The sequence below is a fragment of the Alexandromys fortis genome, unplaced genomic scaffold (assembly GCF_014885135.2).
Source record: "Alexandromys fortis isolate MF-2015 unplaced genomic scaffold, M_Fortis_MF-2015_v1.1 scaffold_50, whole genome shotgun sequence".
NCBI lineage: Eukaryota > Metazoa > Chordata > Mammalia > Rodentia > Cricetidae > Alexandromys > Alexandromys fortis.
In genome coordinates, this window is record NW_026067932.1 from 9,667,481 (window position 1) to 9,682,663 (window position 15,183).

At 42.6% G+C, this 15,183-nt stretch overlaps 1 protein-coding gene across 1 annotated transcript in view; it reads left to right on the forward strand.

Moving 5' to 3' along the window:
- The first annotated feature begins 6,411 nt into the window (after positions 1-6,411).
- Positions 6,412-15,183, forward strand: part of Washc4 (WASH complex subunit 4) — a 47,829-nt gene continuing 39,057 nt past the window's right edge. The window contains exons 1-7 of the mRNA XM_050145549.1: positions 6,412-6,550; positions 9,325-9,464; positions 11,195-11,248; positions 11,328-11,393; positions 12,106-12,151; positions 12,664-12,731; positions 14,753-14,835. Of these exons, the coding sequence (XP_050001506.1) occupies positions 6,490-6,550; positions 9,325-9,464; positions 11,195-11,248; positions 11,328-11,393; positions 12,106-12,151; positions 12,664-12,731; positions 14,753-14,835 (518 nt within the window). The 5' untranslated portion in view covers positions 6,412-6,489. The remainder of the gene's footprint in view (positions 6,551-9,324; positions 9,465-11,194; positions 11,249-11,327; positions 11,394-12,105; positions 12,152-12,663; positions 12,732-14,752; positions 14,836-15,183) is intronic.

A 15,183-nucleotide genomic window follows, 5' to 3' on the forward strand; every position in this document is an offset into this window, starting at 1 on the left:
AAAGGGATTGCCTAGATGGGATATTTCTTGTGTTAAAGTGAGAAGATGCATCCTAATTGTGGGTGGCACCCTTTCATGGGCTGGGTCCTACAGTAAGCATTCTCTCTCTCTCTCTCTCTCTCTCTCTCTCTCTCCTTCCCTCCCTCCCTTCTTTCCTCACCCCCCCCCTTCTCTGCCTCGGGTTCCTCCCCTTGCCTTCCAGACCATGATGGATAATAACCTAGACTCCCAAGTTAAATAAATCCTTTCTCTGCTAATTTTTTTCGGGGGGGGGGGGAGAGGGGCAAGATTCGAGACAGGTTTCTCTCTGTAGCTCTGGCTGTACTGGAACTTGCTCTGTAGACCAGGCTGGCCTTGAACTCACAGAGATCAGTGTGCCCCTGCCTCCTGAGTGCTGGGATTAAAGGCATGAGCTAGCACAACCTAGCTCCCTAAACCACATTTTGTCAGTATTTTGGAACAGAAATTAAATTAGAACACTTCCCAAGTCACCCGGGAAACAGTCTCAGGAAATTGACCTGCTTGAGCTGGGAAGCTAAGGGGCTGTCTGGGCAGCCTTGCTTCAGAAATAGCCTGGTACCTCAATCATCGGAGGATGAAGGTCGGTGAGATATGGTCCCCTGGGCTTGTCGTCCAGATCTGGTCCCCAGTAGATAATCCATACCTGTCTTTGTCCCTTGCCTCTCTAAAGACATCTCACACGTGCTTTAGTGGAACCTTTGTCCCAAAAAGACGTCTTAGCCCGGAGCTCGGGGCTGCTCGGGGCTGCTCGGGGCTGCTCGGGGCTGCTCGGGGCTGCTTGGGGCTGCTCGGGGCTTGGCATCCATCCTTGTTTCTTCATGTTCTTCACATGTGATCATTTCTTCGCAGCTGTTTGTTACCAGCTCATTGAACAGAGCAATAGCTTTCTCTGCCGTTTCCATACTTAAGTATTGCTCTTTGTTGGACTCCACAGTCCCTAATACCTTTCAACAATCCACATGGTTTATTTAGACAGTCCTGCCTGGAAAGCAATCAGCCCTGAATGCCACAGAAGTTAAAACAGCCAGATGTAAAAGACATTCTGTTTTCTTCCCCTCCCCACCTCTAATTTTATTAATATGTTTTTTTTCTTTTTCTTTCTTTTTTCTCTGATCCAAACATGTAGCCAACACTCTGGCCTTTTCATTGTAATTACGTGAAGAAATTGTTACTGAATCCCTTGCTTCAATCTGTTTCACTTTTGAGCCCTCAGAGTTCAGGCTCGCTGTTTAGGGAGCTTCCTTCCTTTTTAAATTTTTACTTTATTTTGAATTATGTGCACTGTGTTGTATATATGTGGGTATCTGAAGGTGACTGCTGGTGCCCTCAGAGGGGACTTATAAGAGGTCATAGGTCACTTGAAGTGGGTAGTGGAGACTGAACTCTGGTCCTCTGTAAGAGCAGTCTGAGCTCTGAACCATTGACCCTTCTCTCCAGCCCCCAGCCAGGACATTGCTTATAATCCTACCAATATTTTGAGACTAGATTTTTGTTCCAGTTGTACTGATCTGTCTATCAGCAACTGTGTGTGTCAGCTTGTGGAACTGTGCGCTCTGAACTGAACCTTTCTGGTAGAAAATGGTTGAAGAGATGTCCATCCCAGATCATTTTACTTAAGAGTCTGCCTTCCGGTGTGTGTGTGGGGGGGTGGCGCACGCTTTTAATCCCAGGCAGGTGGATCTCTGTGAATTTGAAGCCAGCCTGGTCTACAGAGCGAGTTCCAGGACATGCTCCAAAGCTACACAGAGAAACCCTGTCTCAAAAAACAAACAAACAAACAAACAAAAAACCAAAACAACAACAAAAAAAGAGTCTGCATTTAGTGTCTAGAAATGAAATGGACTAAACAATTTCTAAGCTGAAATATCTTTTTTATTTTGCCATTCTCATGTGTTGTGAAATAGACTATTTGTTTAACTATATAAAGATGGGCTGCACTCGTTTGTGTTGCAGAATAATTAACTATGTGAAGAAGTATTACATTTATTTGTGCTGCGTTTATTACATAAAGATGCGTTGCTGTTGCACCTTGCCTGCCTAAGGCATCTGATTGGTCTAATAAACCTAATGAAGCTGACTGGCTGATAGCTAGGCAGAGGAAGGATAGGCAGGGCTGGCAGACAGACATGGAGGAAGCAGGAAAGCAGGATGAACCGTGTGTAGATGAGATAAAGAAGCCTCAGGGCAGCACATAGAACAATAGGGATGGGTTAATTGAGGTTTAAAAGAAACAAGTACAGAGTCATCGCAATGCCCATCAAAATCCCACCAAAATTCTTCAAAGACACTGAAAGAATGGTACTCATCTTCATATGGAAAAGCAAAAAAAACCCCAGGATAGCCAAAACAATCCTGTACAATAAAAGAACTTCTGGAGGCATTACCATCCCTGACTTCAAACTCTACTACAGAGCTACAGTACTGAAAACAGCCTGGTATTGGCATAAGAACAGACAGGAGGACCAATGGAACTGAATAGAAGACCCGGATATCAAGCCACACATCTTTGAACACCTGATCTTTGATAAAGAAGCAAAAATATCAAATGGAAAAAAGAAAGCATATTTAACAAGTGGAGCTGGCATAACTGGGTGCAAAGGCTCTCCTGTGGCCAGTGGTTGGAGATGGCATGCTGGAGCATTATCTGCTGGCAGATTGCCAGCAGTGGGGAGTGCCACCGAGGCTTCAGCTGCTGTGTCCTCAACTTCTCTGCACACACAGGGGTCAATGACTCTCATGAACTCTGCCCATGGAGCTAAATATAGTTCTTAAAAGATAAATTACAAACAAACCCGATACCTTATTATTATTTGAAATTTAGAAGCAAGACTGTCTGCACTCTTTGAACAGAGGGTGGTTTTTGATCATTCCTGGCAGCCTCCAGAGCAGTTCCTGGAAGAGATGTCTCTGAGCACATTTTAAGCCAATCACTACAACAGTGCTTTCACTGAAGCTGGGGGGAGGTTTGCAGAGGGGAGAGGCAGGGAGAGACTGCAGCCAGCCAGCCATAGGTCAATGAAGCTGAGAAGGTGATGGAAATCTTTCTCTGTCATTTGCTGTTGAATATTACAAAATAATGAAATGGATAAAGACATAAAAACAAGTCAATAATAATCAATAATAATCCCACAACCCAAGGATAACAACTATTTCGTCAAGCCAAACTAAAACCAAAATGAGAGATTTTTCAAAGAGAAAAAATAAGGAATAGCCATATGGGAAACAGTCAGTAAACTCCTGGCATGTTCGAGAGGCAGAGGAAAAAGGGAGGTTTTAATGGAAGAGGGTTACATCAGTTTTGTGAAACCATTTTTGTTGGCCACAATGATTATAACAGGGGCCGTATTAGCTCATTATTGGACAGTTTCTTTAGAGATCCTTCTCCAGAAGGTTGCCTAGTTCTCCTTGCAAACATTGGGATATGACGGAATATTTTGTAATGATGATTATTAGGCAGCCATGGGTACTGGACCCTTTCTGCACAACCTCCTGGCTTCATTTTAACGTTTTATTTATCTACGTACAACACAGGGCGGGCATGTGGAGGTCCATGGATAAACATCAGAAGTCAGTCATCCCCTCCTTTCACCCTGCGGGTCCCAGCGGTTGAACTCAGGTCGTTAGGCGTGGTGACAAGCACCTTTACCTCCTGGGCCATCTTTACCCGAATGAGACTCCATTTTGATCCTGGCGATGTTTGCATCTCATTTGAAAAATAAGATTCCTTTAACCTTTCACTGATTTCGAGAAAGAAGATGAGAAACAGAAAGCCTTGTCGTTGTACCCAGACTGGCTGAGTCACACAGCTATTAACTAAGTAAGCCGTGGATCTCACACAGGGTGGGAAGCAGGTCTGGGAGTGGAACACCCAGAATTCTGTTGTGGGTTCAATGATGTTGATCAGATGCCCATGTAAAGTTCCTGTGGAAATGTCTAGTTGACATAGCATGAAATTATAGTATATTTAAAGACCTTATCAAACTTTGGTGATATATGTATTCTTAGACTCGTGACTTTCCTCCAAACATATTTCTGCCAGGCCCTTTTCTTTTTATAGATCAACAAGCCCTGGTTGCCCATTTTTCAACTCTTTTCCAGATTTCTGTTTCTGTTTGGGTTTGTTAGAAAAAAAAATCATTTTTTTAAAAAAAAAATTCCTTGCAAAGTCAGGCATAGTGTCACATGCTTGTAATCCCACCACTTAGCAAGTGGAGGCAGGAAGATTTGGAATTCAAGGCCAGTGTCAGTTAGAGAGTTCAAGATTAGTCTGAGTTCCCTGGGCTTAACAATAACAACAGCAATAAGCACAAAATAAATGTTATCTGCGTTAGTAAAGTCCTAGAAGTTCTTTTATCTAAAATTCTAAATGTAAGCATCTAAATAATAAAATTATTACAAAATAGTCTTTTTTAAAAGCAATCTTCTTACAAAGATTTTATTTATTATGTATACAGTGTTCTGTCTGCATGTATGCCGGTAGGCCAGAAGAGGGCACCATATCTTATTATAGGACGGTTGTGAGTCACCATGTGATTGCTGGGAATTGAAGTCAGGACCACTGGAAGAGCAGCAAGTGCTCTTAATTGCTGAGACATCTCTCCAGCTGAAATAATCGTATTTTAAAAAAGCTGTCCTGCTGTAATAATTAATTGCTAACTCCAATACCTAGACCATAGTCACTGTGAGATGCTTGGCTGCTAAGACCAAGTGGCTCAGCGGTAAAACCACTATCATAGCTCTCCCGGCCATATACACCCTCTCCTTGTGCTAATACCCACTGGTTTCCATATAGGCTAGTCTCTTCCACTCCCAGGCCAAACGATTCCTGCAGCGTTGCTTTTTCCTTTGCTCTCTGCATCCGCGGAGCACGTGACCTACACTCAGCCAATCTGTCTGTCCCTCCCGTTCTTTCTGTTTCCAAGACAGGCTGGAAAGTGTGCTCCAGTACCAAGAAAGGCAATCACTACTGGCAAGACAATTCTGGGACTTTTGTTCGAGTTATCGGTTAAGCGTGCTATTTTTCTCCCGTAAGCTGGATTTAGTCTTGTCATGATTTGAGTCGGAAGCTGCCAACATCTACCATATGGAAGCTAAAGAAGGCTGCCAGAACCCTGCACGCTACAGAAAGACGCCGAACATTCCAACGGGACATCCTGAAGGCAGAGGTGCAGGAAGTCCTCTCGGGTGTGACAGGTGTCCCTGTAACACGTTCTTGAGATCGGTATCTTACAAAGAAGATGGTCATTTTTTGGCTCAGATCTTCGGAGGTTTCGGTCTAACGCCCTGCTGCAGACCCAGAAGCAACAGGGCCACTCAGCTATGGTATTGGGATCTTGTCTCAAAGCCATGTCCAAACCTCAACATCTCAGAACATGCTTTTCAAGAGAATATTCTTTATTAATTTTTGGTACTCTATGATGCAAATAACTTAAAACTATACTTGCAAAAGATTCAGCTAATAGACAAGAAAAATATGAGAGCCACTTTGTATATATCAGCATCTACTCATTCCCAAGTAAACCATTGTCTTAACGAGATTTGAATTCTCTTATGTATTTGCAACCACATGGGCATGTTTACATAGATTGTAATTTAACGGCAAATATGCGATGTTCTAAAATTGCCTCCTGTCTTTTTATTTTTCACGACATTTGAGACCTATTTCATTACATAGCTCTCTAGGAATTCAGAGTATGAATGATTAATTTTTATATTATTACTTTTTGATGGCTCTTTAGACTGTTTAGTATTAGCACTTCCTAAAAACCGGGCTGATAGGAAGCTTTTTGTGTAAATTTTAGGGTAAATGTAGAACTCGGGGTAACAAATTCCAATCACACCGTCTTCCAAACAAGGGAGGAAGAGCAGTAATCGGTGTAAAGCAAATCCAGTAGTGAGGTTGTTTGATAACCTTCTTAAAGTCACTACTCTTCTATACACAGAGGCCTTTTGTCAAAAAACAAAACAAAGACAAATGGGGTAGGACGTGCACAGGGTGGGAACTGCGAGGGTAAAGTCAGAAAAGAGCTGGTGAGGCAAACATCTTGGTCCGATGGCCAGGGCAGTGTCCTGGTTTAGGACCCTGTCTTTGCGTTGGTCCCCACCCCGTTATTTCCGCTCTTTCTCCGTTAGACTGATAGAGTAGTTCCCTCAGGTGTTTAAACAGCCTGGACGCAGCATAGGAGAAACTGAATGCGGCTAGAGAACAGACGCAAACGGCAGCGAGGCCAGGGAAAACATGCAGGATGCCAACAGCCATCGTCACTATGGCGGCCCTGCCGGGCGCAGGCGGACGGACTCGCTTTCCCAGAGGCCCCCGCGGTCCGCAGGGCCGAGCGTCCACTGGCTGTGGCGCACGGGGGCGGGGCCAGGTCCCGGAAGTCACGTGCCGTGACAGCAGCTGGGGTGAGGCCCGCGTCGCGGCCGCGGCAGCTCGGTGCTCTGTCTGTGGGAGGCGCCGCCGCGGCGATGGCCGTGGACACTCTGTCGCCGGACTGGGAGTTCGACCGCGTGGACGACGGCTCTCAGAGTGAGTCTCCGGGTGTCGGGCGAGGCGGGCCGGGTGGCGCGGCCGAGGGACGTCGGACGGCGCCGGGAGGCGCGGCCGCCCGCTGGGGACTGTCCCGTGGGGTGGGACGCGGCGCTGCGTGACTGCCGGGGTCGCATCGAGCCGCTCGGGTACCCGGTGTCCCTCGCGGAGGCGGGGAACCGGCCAGCGGCGCTCGCTCCCTGGGGGCCCGCTACGACAGGCCAGCCTCCCCGGGATGCCCATCCCATCCCAGGGCTGGCGCCAGATGCTCTGAGCCTTCAGTTCTAGAAGAGTCTGGGTTCCCGTTTCGGTTTCCTGTTTTCTTTTCTTTTTTTTTTTTTTACTTCTCAAATCAACTTTAATGAAGTTTGGGTTCGCGTTCCTAGAACCATAGAAGATAGCGGAAAAATAACTCTTCCTGGCATTTAAAAAAAAAAAATAAAAGCCAAAACCAAAACATAAGTCAACACGGGAATGTCATCTTATCAATCCTAGGCCTTTTATTGATTTTATATGGTTTTAAAAAAAAACCCTTCTGTAATTGTCATTGCAGCTGAAATTTTTTTTCAAATTTAATTTATTTTAGTTATTTTTACAAGCTCTGCTTCGCAGTTGCTTAATGAAATCGAGTCGTCCGGTTTTATTTTTAAAATCAGAGGTACAACCCTAAAAGCCTCGCAGTTTGTGTCAGTGAAATGTACAAGCCAACCTAATAATTATATTAGAGAAACTCTTGTGATTGATTTGTTTCTTATCTTCTGAGTAATAGAAGAGAAATTGGGGTAGTTGTTTTAAGAATTTTTAAAATGTGTGTCTTTCCCCAAAGTAGGAATGTCATTTCAAAAAAATTACTGCTGAATTGCGGATTATTTTAGAGATTTAGCATGTGCAGATTTATATATACTGAGGTTTTAGTTGCCTTTACATCCGGGTCCTGTTCCGTGCAGTATTTCAGCAAACATTTCTTAATTGTATGCGGCATAAAGATCTGGGCGAAAGGATAATAACCACTTTTGGGTTTTGTATTCTCGGTTTTAAAGTGAACTGTACCTTGTCAGGTGTTCTTTTTTGTTTTGCATCTGACCGAAGTTGGGATGAAGGTATATAGGGCTTGAATTTGTTTCAGCTTGAATTAGACCGATCAGCTAGTTAATCACTTAATCATACCACGTGAGCATTGTTTTAGACCCTAGAGGGTTGGGGAAAACAGGGCTGGGGAAAGGAGGGGAGAGAGAGCTTGGGTGAGGACACAAGGTAAGCACACCTGTGCACACGTGTGCGTGGATGCGCTGTGATAAAGCCCTTAACACTGTATCCTAAATTGAAAAGGAATAAGAAAAATAAACCAAGAAATGCAGTTTGTTGGGAGGGAAGTGTGGTGTGCACTTTAACTTTTATGAGCTCAGAGCTGTTAGATATCTTATCAGCAAAGAGCTTAAAATGCTTCTGCAGGTTTTCAGGTGTTTCTAACCTTGGTCTCACCAGCTGATCTATGAGCGTGTTTTTCTCGTGCGGTCTTTAAGAACCCATTTGCTGGTCAAGTGATACTTTGGCCATTTCCCATACAATAGAGTAAGACATTAACACGGGATTGTTAGCTGTAGGTAAGAGATTTCTCTTTGCCTGGTTTCCATTAGTTTTTGGACTTTGATTCATATCTAGACTAATTGTTTTCCAAAATTAACTGAGTGCTATATTGAGACAGCAGTCTTAGTGAACTGAATTGATGCCCCTGATTCAGGGCCTCAGTAGCAAAATAGAGGACAGGTGTCTTTATTTCCCACAGTGTGAGTCAGGACATTATTTCATAATGGCTCCACACTTCAAATTTGAAGGGAAAAAAACCTTTTCTTAAGACGACAAAGAACTGAATTTAAGTTGCATTTTTGGAATCAGTAATGAATTCTTAGGTATAAGATGGAATGTTTATTAATTTTGGTGAGTAGGCTTCTGAAAAATCCAACTTATTTCAGTGGCTTTAAGCTTAAGGTCATGTACTAATATATAAATTTTGTGGGTCCCAGCTGTTTTTTTGTTATGTTTTATTATCTTACATGTGTGTGCAATACCTGCAGAGGCCAGAAGCTGATATTGGATCTCCTGGGTCTGGAGTTACAGAATCAACACGTGGGTGCTGCGAACTGAACCGCAGTCCTCTGAACCCCAGTAATAAGAGCAGCCAGTGCTCTCAGTGGATAGGCCATCTCTCCAGCCCCTACCTCAGCCATTATGTTTTATCTGGCTTATACATGTTGATTATAATAACTAAAAAATTGAACAAGTAAAGCATTTTGGTAAGTTGGGAATTAGAGAAATAATAATACAGTGTAGCAGGTCTAAAACCTACATGTAAAATAGATTTGATTGTATTCTTAAACATTTTACTATGTATAAAATTAACCAACCTTTTTACAGTTTGCTCTATAACAACACAGAATTTTGTACCTGCTTCCCATCAGGTAGCTGATAACCTTTGCAGCAGAGTTGTGTGTGACCAAAAAACATAGGATAGCTTCTGGACCCTGGGTTGTCTGAGGCAATACTCGGGCTGGTTGGTAGCCCCAGATCCTAGGGTAAGGGCCGCAGGTTTTGAGTACTTTGACATATTTGGAGAAAATTAAAAGCTGAATGACTCTAACTTTGGAGCCTATTTCCATGAAGTGAGGTACTCCAAGGTAGCCATTGACTGTGTTTTGCTGCTTTACTGAGATCACTTGAAGCTAGTGTTCTGCCATTCAGTAGTTGTAATTGTAACTTTCTGTTTTACAATTTAGAAATTCATGCTGAAGTCCAGCTTAAGAACTATGGGAAATTCCTTGAGGAGTATACATCTCAGTTGAGAAGAATTGAGGACGCACTGGATGATTTGATTGGAGATGTTTGGGATTTCAATCTTGATCCTATAGCATTAAAGGTCTGAATTAATTTCATTAAATATATATATATATATTTCTGAAAGAATGGCAACCTTACAGTATCATAACACAAAGTCCAATTATTCCACCTAGTCATTGTTTTGATCTTCAACAAAGAGCTAGATGGACACACTGGCTTTGTTTCTTTCATTGTAGCTATTTTACACATAGTCAAATATACAGATTTTTAAGGATTTCTCACTGAGTTTTGCTGAGCACAGAGCTCATCCACCTCATATTCTAATGAAGATAGAAAACATTACTGTAATTTCCCAAAAGGAGTGAAATTGGGGATCTTAATGTGGGAATGCCTTTTTAAAAACAATTACTTATTTTATGTGCATTGTGTTGTGTCTTCATGTGTATCTGAGTGAGGGTGCTGGATCCTTGGCAGTTGGAATTACAGAGAGTTGTGAGCTGCCATATGAGTGCTGGGAACTGAACCCGGGTCCTCCCGAAGAGCAGCCAGTGCTCTTAACCTCTGAGCCATCTCTCCAGCCCGAGCTGTCCATTCTTTAGGGATAGACATTTAGGTTTTCCAGTTTTGGCTGTTGGAAATAATGCTAATTATGTGTCCTAGGGTTTTATGTACACATGTTTTCATGTCATGCATTATACTAGAAGCAGAATTACTGAGTTGTTTGGTAGCTTTGCTTTCTGAGGATTTTATTGTACACATTTGTGTGTGTTTGTGTGCATGTGCTGTGCCATGGTGTGTGTGGAAAGAGTACAACTTGTAGGAGCCAGTTCTTTTCTTCCATATGTGTTCTGGGCACCGAACTTAGATCACCCGGCTTGGTAACAAGGGCCTTTACCTGTTGAGCCATTTTGCTGACCCCCTTCTCATCTTTTTCCTGATGCGGCCACACTGTTTTTAGTCCCTATCAGTAATATATGGGGGTTTCAGTTTCTCTACATTGTTGCCAAAGTTTGTTATTGTTTGTCTTTTAAAATCAACCCTATCTTAATGGATGTGAAATGAAGCCTCATGGCTTTGTGAAACAATGAAATTGTCTCAGCTGTAGTCTTCCGTCAACAGAAACTTTAAAATCTCTTTATATATTTACCCTCTTGTACAGCCCTTTCTCTTCCAGCTTACCCTGGGACCTTTCTTTAGTCCGTTTATTGGGAAATTATTTTATGTTCCTGCTCTGCAACAGTTATAGATTCTGATAAGATCTTTATAAATAGAAATTGCAAACTAAATGAGAGAAGTTATTTTTAATTTATGTATGTACTTTATTGTTAGTATGTAATTAAAAGAAAGGTCCAGTTTTCACTTAATAGAAAACTCGTTTTAGTTACTAATCAGGAAAGCTTTAGAGCCAGGCAGAAATGAAGCTGCATCAGATGTAATGACTTAAGTTTGGCCCGTTTAGTTACGACATCTTACTAAGTGTATGCTTGCATAACAGTGTCTGAAAGGACAGAGCTCACTTTAGTCTTTTCTTGGTGTCCTCCTACCCTCAGCCACTTTCTGTTGGGCACAGCTGGAGCTGTTTGGGTGCCTCGTGTTGTGTGCAGGCTGTTTCTCAAGTGATTGTACCTTTCTTCCTTTGTTAAAATTATCTTAAACATAGTAGTTGAGTTGATGCTAATGCTGACTGACTATAGGGTCTAACACAAGTTTAACTGTAATCCATTTAATCTCATTTTATATATTTAAAATTTCAGTGTTTTTTTTTCTTCCCTTCAAATTAAAAGATGTTCTTTGCCTTTGTTTCCGTAGCTTCTGCCCTATGAGCAGTCCTCCCTCTTGGAGCTCATAAAGACTGAGAACAAGGTAATTGTCCTAACCTAAAGAACATTCAGAGAACGTTCTTGGTGCTTACCACTCACTTTTTCCTTATTTTTGAAACCAGGTCCTAAACAAAGTCATCACTGTGTATGCTGCACTTTGTTGTGAGATCAAGAAATTAAAGTATGAGGTAATTGTTTCTCTTCTTTAAGATCCGTTAAAAGCAGTGTGCAATAAATACTGACCCACTTAAAATAATAGCAGTCCTGGAGGACTTAGAATAATCTGGCACTCATTGAGTGGTTACTGTGTTATGTGTAGGGTGAGGACTCAGCAGGTGAGGAACAGGTTGAGAAATTGGGGCTTACAGTGGGTATTGCTAAAAGTAGCAGTTTGAATCTAGGCTGGCCTGCCTCCAGAGTAGTATATGTGGTGTGTGTGCTGGCAGTCCAGAGGTACGCCCCCTCCCTACCTTCTACTCCCCAAGACAGGGTTTCTCTGTGTAACATCCCTGGCTGTCCTGGAACTCGCTCTGTAGACTTTGGCCTGGAACTCACTGAGATCCGCCTGCCTCTGCTTCCTGAGTGTGCGCCACCACTTCCAGCTTTTTGTTGTTGTTTTTCCTTTTAAGTTTAAACTTTTTATATGGATTTGGATTTGGAGACATTGGTGAAACTGTTGGGGAGATGCGTGGTCTTGAGGGTGCTCAGATGATGGAGCACAGGCTAGAGGACCACGCTCAGCTTGGTGTCAGTGGTGATCTTCGCCCTGTAAAGAGAAGTTGATCATCTGAGAGCAGATTCTGAGATTATGTGTAAGCCATGTCGTGTGTCATTAGAGCGTTAAGAGAGTTTAGGATTTGAAAGCAACCTTTTACATTATTTTGATTTTCTTTTAAACAGGCGGAAACTAAGTTTTACAATGGCCTTTTGTTTTATGGTGAAGGAGGTAAGTTCAAATTTTAGAATTGCATTTGTTGCTGCCTTTTATGAAACTGAAGTGAGCCAAAAGCTAACAGATTAGAAAAAACAAACATTCAGAAATTTTTAAAGATTTATTTTGTGTATGTGGGTGCCTATAGGGGCCTCCCTATGTGGGTGCTGGAAATGCAAACTGTGGTCCTCTGGAGGAGCAGCAAGTGTTCTGAGCTGCTGAGCCGCCCTCCAGCCCTGACCTTGAGTTGTCTCGTTGGTTAACAAGTGAGAAGTGGAGTAGTGGCAGCAGACCCTCTAGAGCCGGCATGTGTTGTGTCAGCTCAGTCCTGTGATGGGACCGGTGTGGGGGTTCGCGTGGCAGTCGGGCGTGGCTGCTGGATGTTGTATATAGTTTATGACTTTGCCATTTTTCTCTTCAGAGTTAAAAGTCCAGTGTTTCAGTACTGGGCACTAGTGAAAGAATTGTTTGTCTTTGTTGCTGGATTTAAATAAAAAGAGAAATAAAATTCATGCTGCTTTTTAAAGCCTCAGATTCCAGTATGGTGGAAGGTGACTGCCAAATTCAAATGGGGAGATTCGTTTCATTCTTACAGGTAACTATTTTTTTTAAGTTAGCTAATTTTTTTTTAACTTTCTCTTGAGCCATTTATTTATTTATTCAAGATAGGGTCTTACTAGGTATCCTTGACTGTTCTGGAGCTCACTGTCTAGACTACACTGGCCTCAGACTTATAAGAGGGTCACTGCCTCAGGCACTTCACATTCTGAGATTAAAGGTGTGCCTCATTATGTCTGGCTGAGTCTTCTCTTTGTAATTTTGCATAGAAATTACACATGATTGAAAAGTTGTGACTTGTGCACTCAGAGTAAAGCAGTTAGTGTGGTTATAGTGTAGGCCATCGTGACTCCTGAACTGTTTCTAAGGGAATTTTGGAGAATAAGGTATCAAGAGATGTGAACAGTTGTTTAAAATTGTTTTGATAGATTATATAATTTGTATAATTTGATTTGTATAGTTTCATCTGTGAATAATATTGTTTTTAACTTTAAAAATTTTTTGTGGGGTGGGAACTGGAGAGATGGCTCAGCCATGAAGAGCACTGGCTGCTCTTCCCTGCAATTCTGAGGTTTGATTCCCAGGTCCCAGCACCTGTTCACATGGTAGCTTACAGCTGTCTATAACTCTGGTTTGGAGGGACCCAGTACCCTCTTTTGGCACAGACACACATGTAGACAAGATCATAAAAAAAAAGGTAAGATAAAAATTAAAAAAAAATTGTGTGCTGGAGAGCTCATTTTGGTTCACTGGTTAACAGCATGTACTGTTTCCAGAGAACCCCAGTTGAATTCCTTAGACCAGTATCGGGGGCTCACAGCTACGTGTAACTTCACTAGGGATCCAGTGCCTCTGGCCTCCATGTGGATACCTGTACACAGGTGCTCACACATTCAGCAGGAGAGTTAGGACAGAGGCATGACCGTGCAGGAGCCTTGTTAGCTGTGCTCCAGTGTACTGATTGTCCGGGAGTGCTCTAGTGTCTGTGAAACATCCAAGTGAGCTAGTGGTGCTTCTCAGTATCGGAGGGAAAACAGCAAATGGATGGATTCCGGTTTTGTTTTTTTATACCGTCTGACAGTCTTTTAATTGACTCCATCTATTTCTGTCTTACAGAATCCGAACTTATTTCTGCCTTTTTGCTGTGCTTTGTATTTTGTATTTTCCTGCTATCATTTAACCTTCAGAAGTTTAATAACATGTAAAATGAGCTGTTTGAAATTAAAATCTATTACTTAGCACATTGATAATGCCTGTATCCTAGGACTCCAAGCACTGAGAAGGCTGAGCTGGGATCATGAGTTGAAGGCTAGTCTGGCCTATGTAGCAAAAAGCTGTTAAAAAAAAATTTTTTTTTTACTTTGAAAGACTTCAAATTCTGTTTGTGTGTCACTAAAAGCTGTGTAAAAAGTTTACTGTCAAAAAAAAAGTTTACTGTTCCAGAGTTCATCTGAGGTGTTCAGTGGGCTGTGCGTGTGTGTGGGCGTGCTTGTGTGTGTGTGGGCGTGCTTGTGTGTGTGTGTGTGTGTGTGTGTGTGCGCGCGCGCGCGCGCAGCTGCTCTTGGTGATGGAGGAAACCAGCACATAAAAGCAATGAAAACTCTTGCTCAGGACTTATAGTTTAGAGTGGGTGAGGTCTGGGCACAGCAGAGTGAATTAACATCTTTGGGGTAAGTGATATTGCAGTTGGTGTATGCCAAGGTACATATATGTGACCAAAGATAACACATGAAGTAACCTAGTGACTAGTGGACCTTGCTCTGTCTTGGTCACACTTCTGGAAGCCATTGTCATTCATTTACAGGGCAGGGGTGGGCTGTCCCTTTCATCTCGGAGCTGCATGAGTAACTAAAACTGAGACTCAGACTGCGAGAGTGAAGTGCAGGGGCAGCAGAGATAGGAATGACCCGCTGTGCAGGAGCTGAGGGAAGTGTTGCTTGAGGGCGGCTTATGTCTGGCTGCTGGGTATCCGGGGTTGGGTTGTGTTAGAACGTTCAGCCCAAATGTCGTGACGTTCCTGAAGCAACCCTGTGATGTATACTCTCCTTGTCCTTTCAGGAGCTGTCCTGTTTTGTCTCGAGGTGCTATGAGGTGGTGGTGAATGTCATCCACCAGTTGGCTGCCCTCTACATCAGCAACAAGTAATGCAATTTAGCATTGTTTGACTTTGATGAAGTAGAGGGAGTACTTCTTAGAAAAGGAATTATTTGAAATAGCTTTGTATTAATTTATTTACTCAGTATGTACACTCAGGATGTTTAGATACTGCTGGACGTGTTTGTATTTATAGACTAATGAGCTGCAGTTTTCACCAGGTTACGAACTTGATTTCTGTCAGCGTGAGAATGTTGGACAAAAAATTTTAAAGATATTTCACGATAGAAAAAAACTATAGATACAGAATTAGTTCACACACAGTGTTTTATTTATTTTTCCTGCGTACATTTAGTGGTCATATGACTTTTCTTAAACTTCAGAGTCTTGGGGAT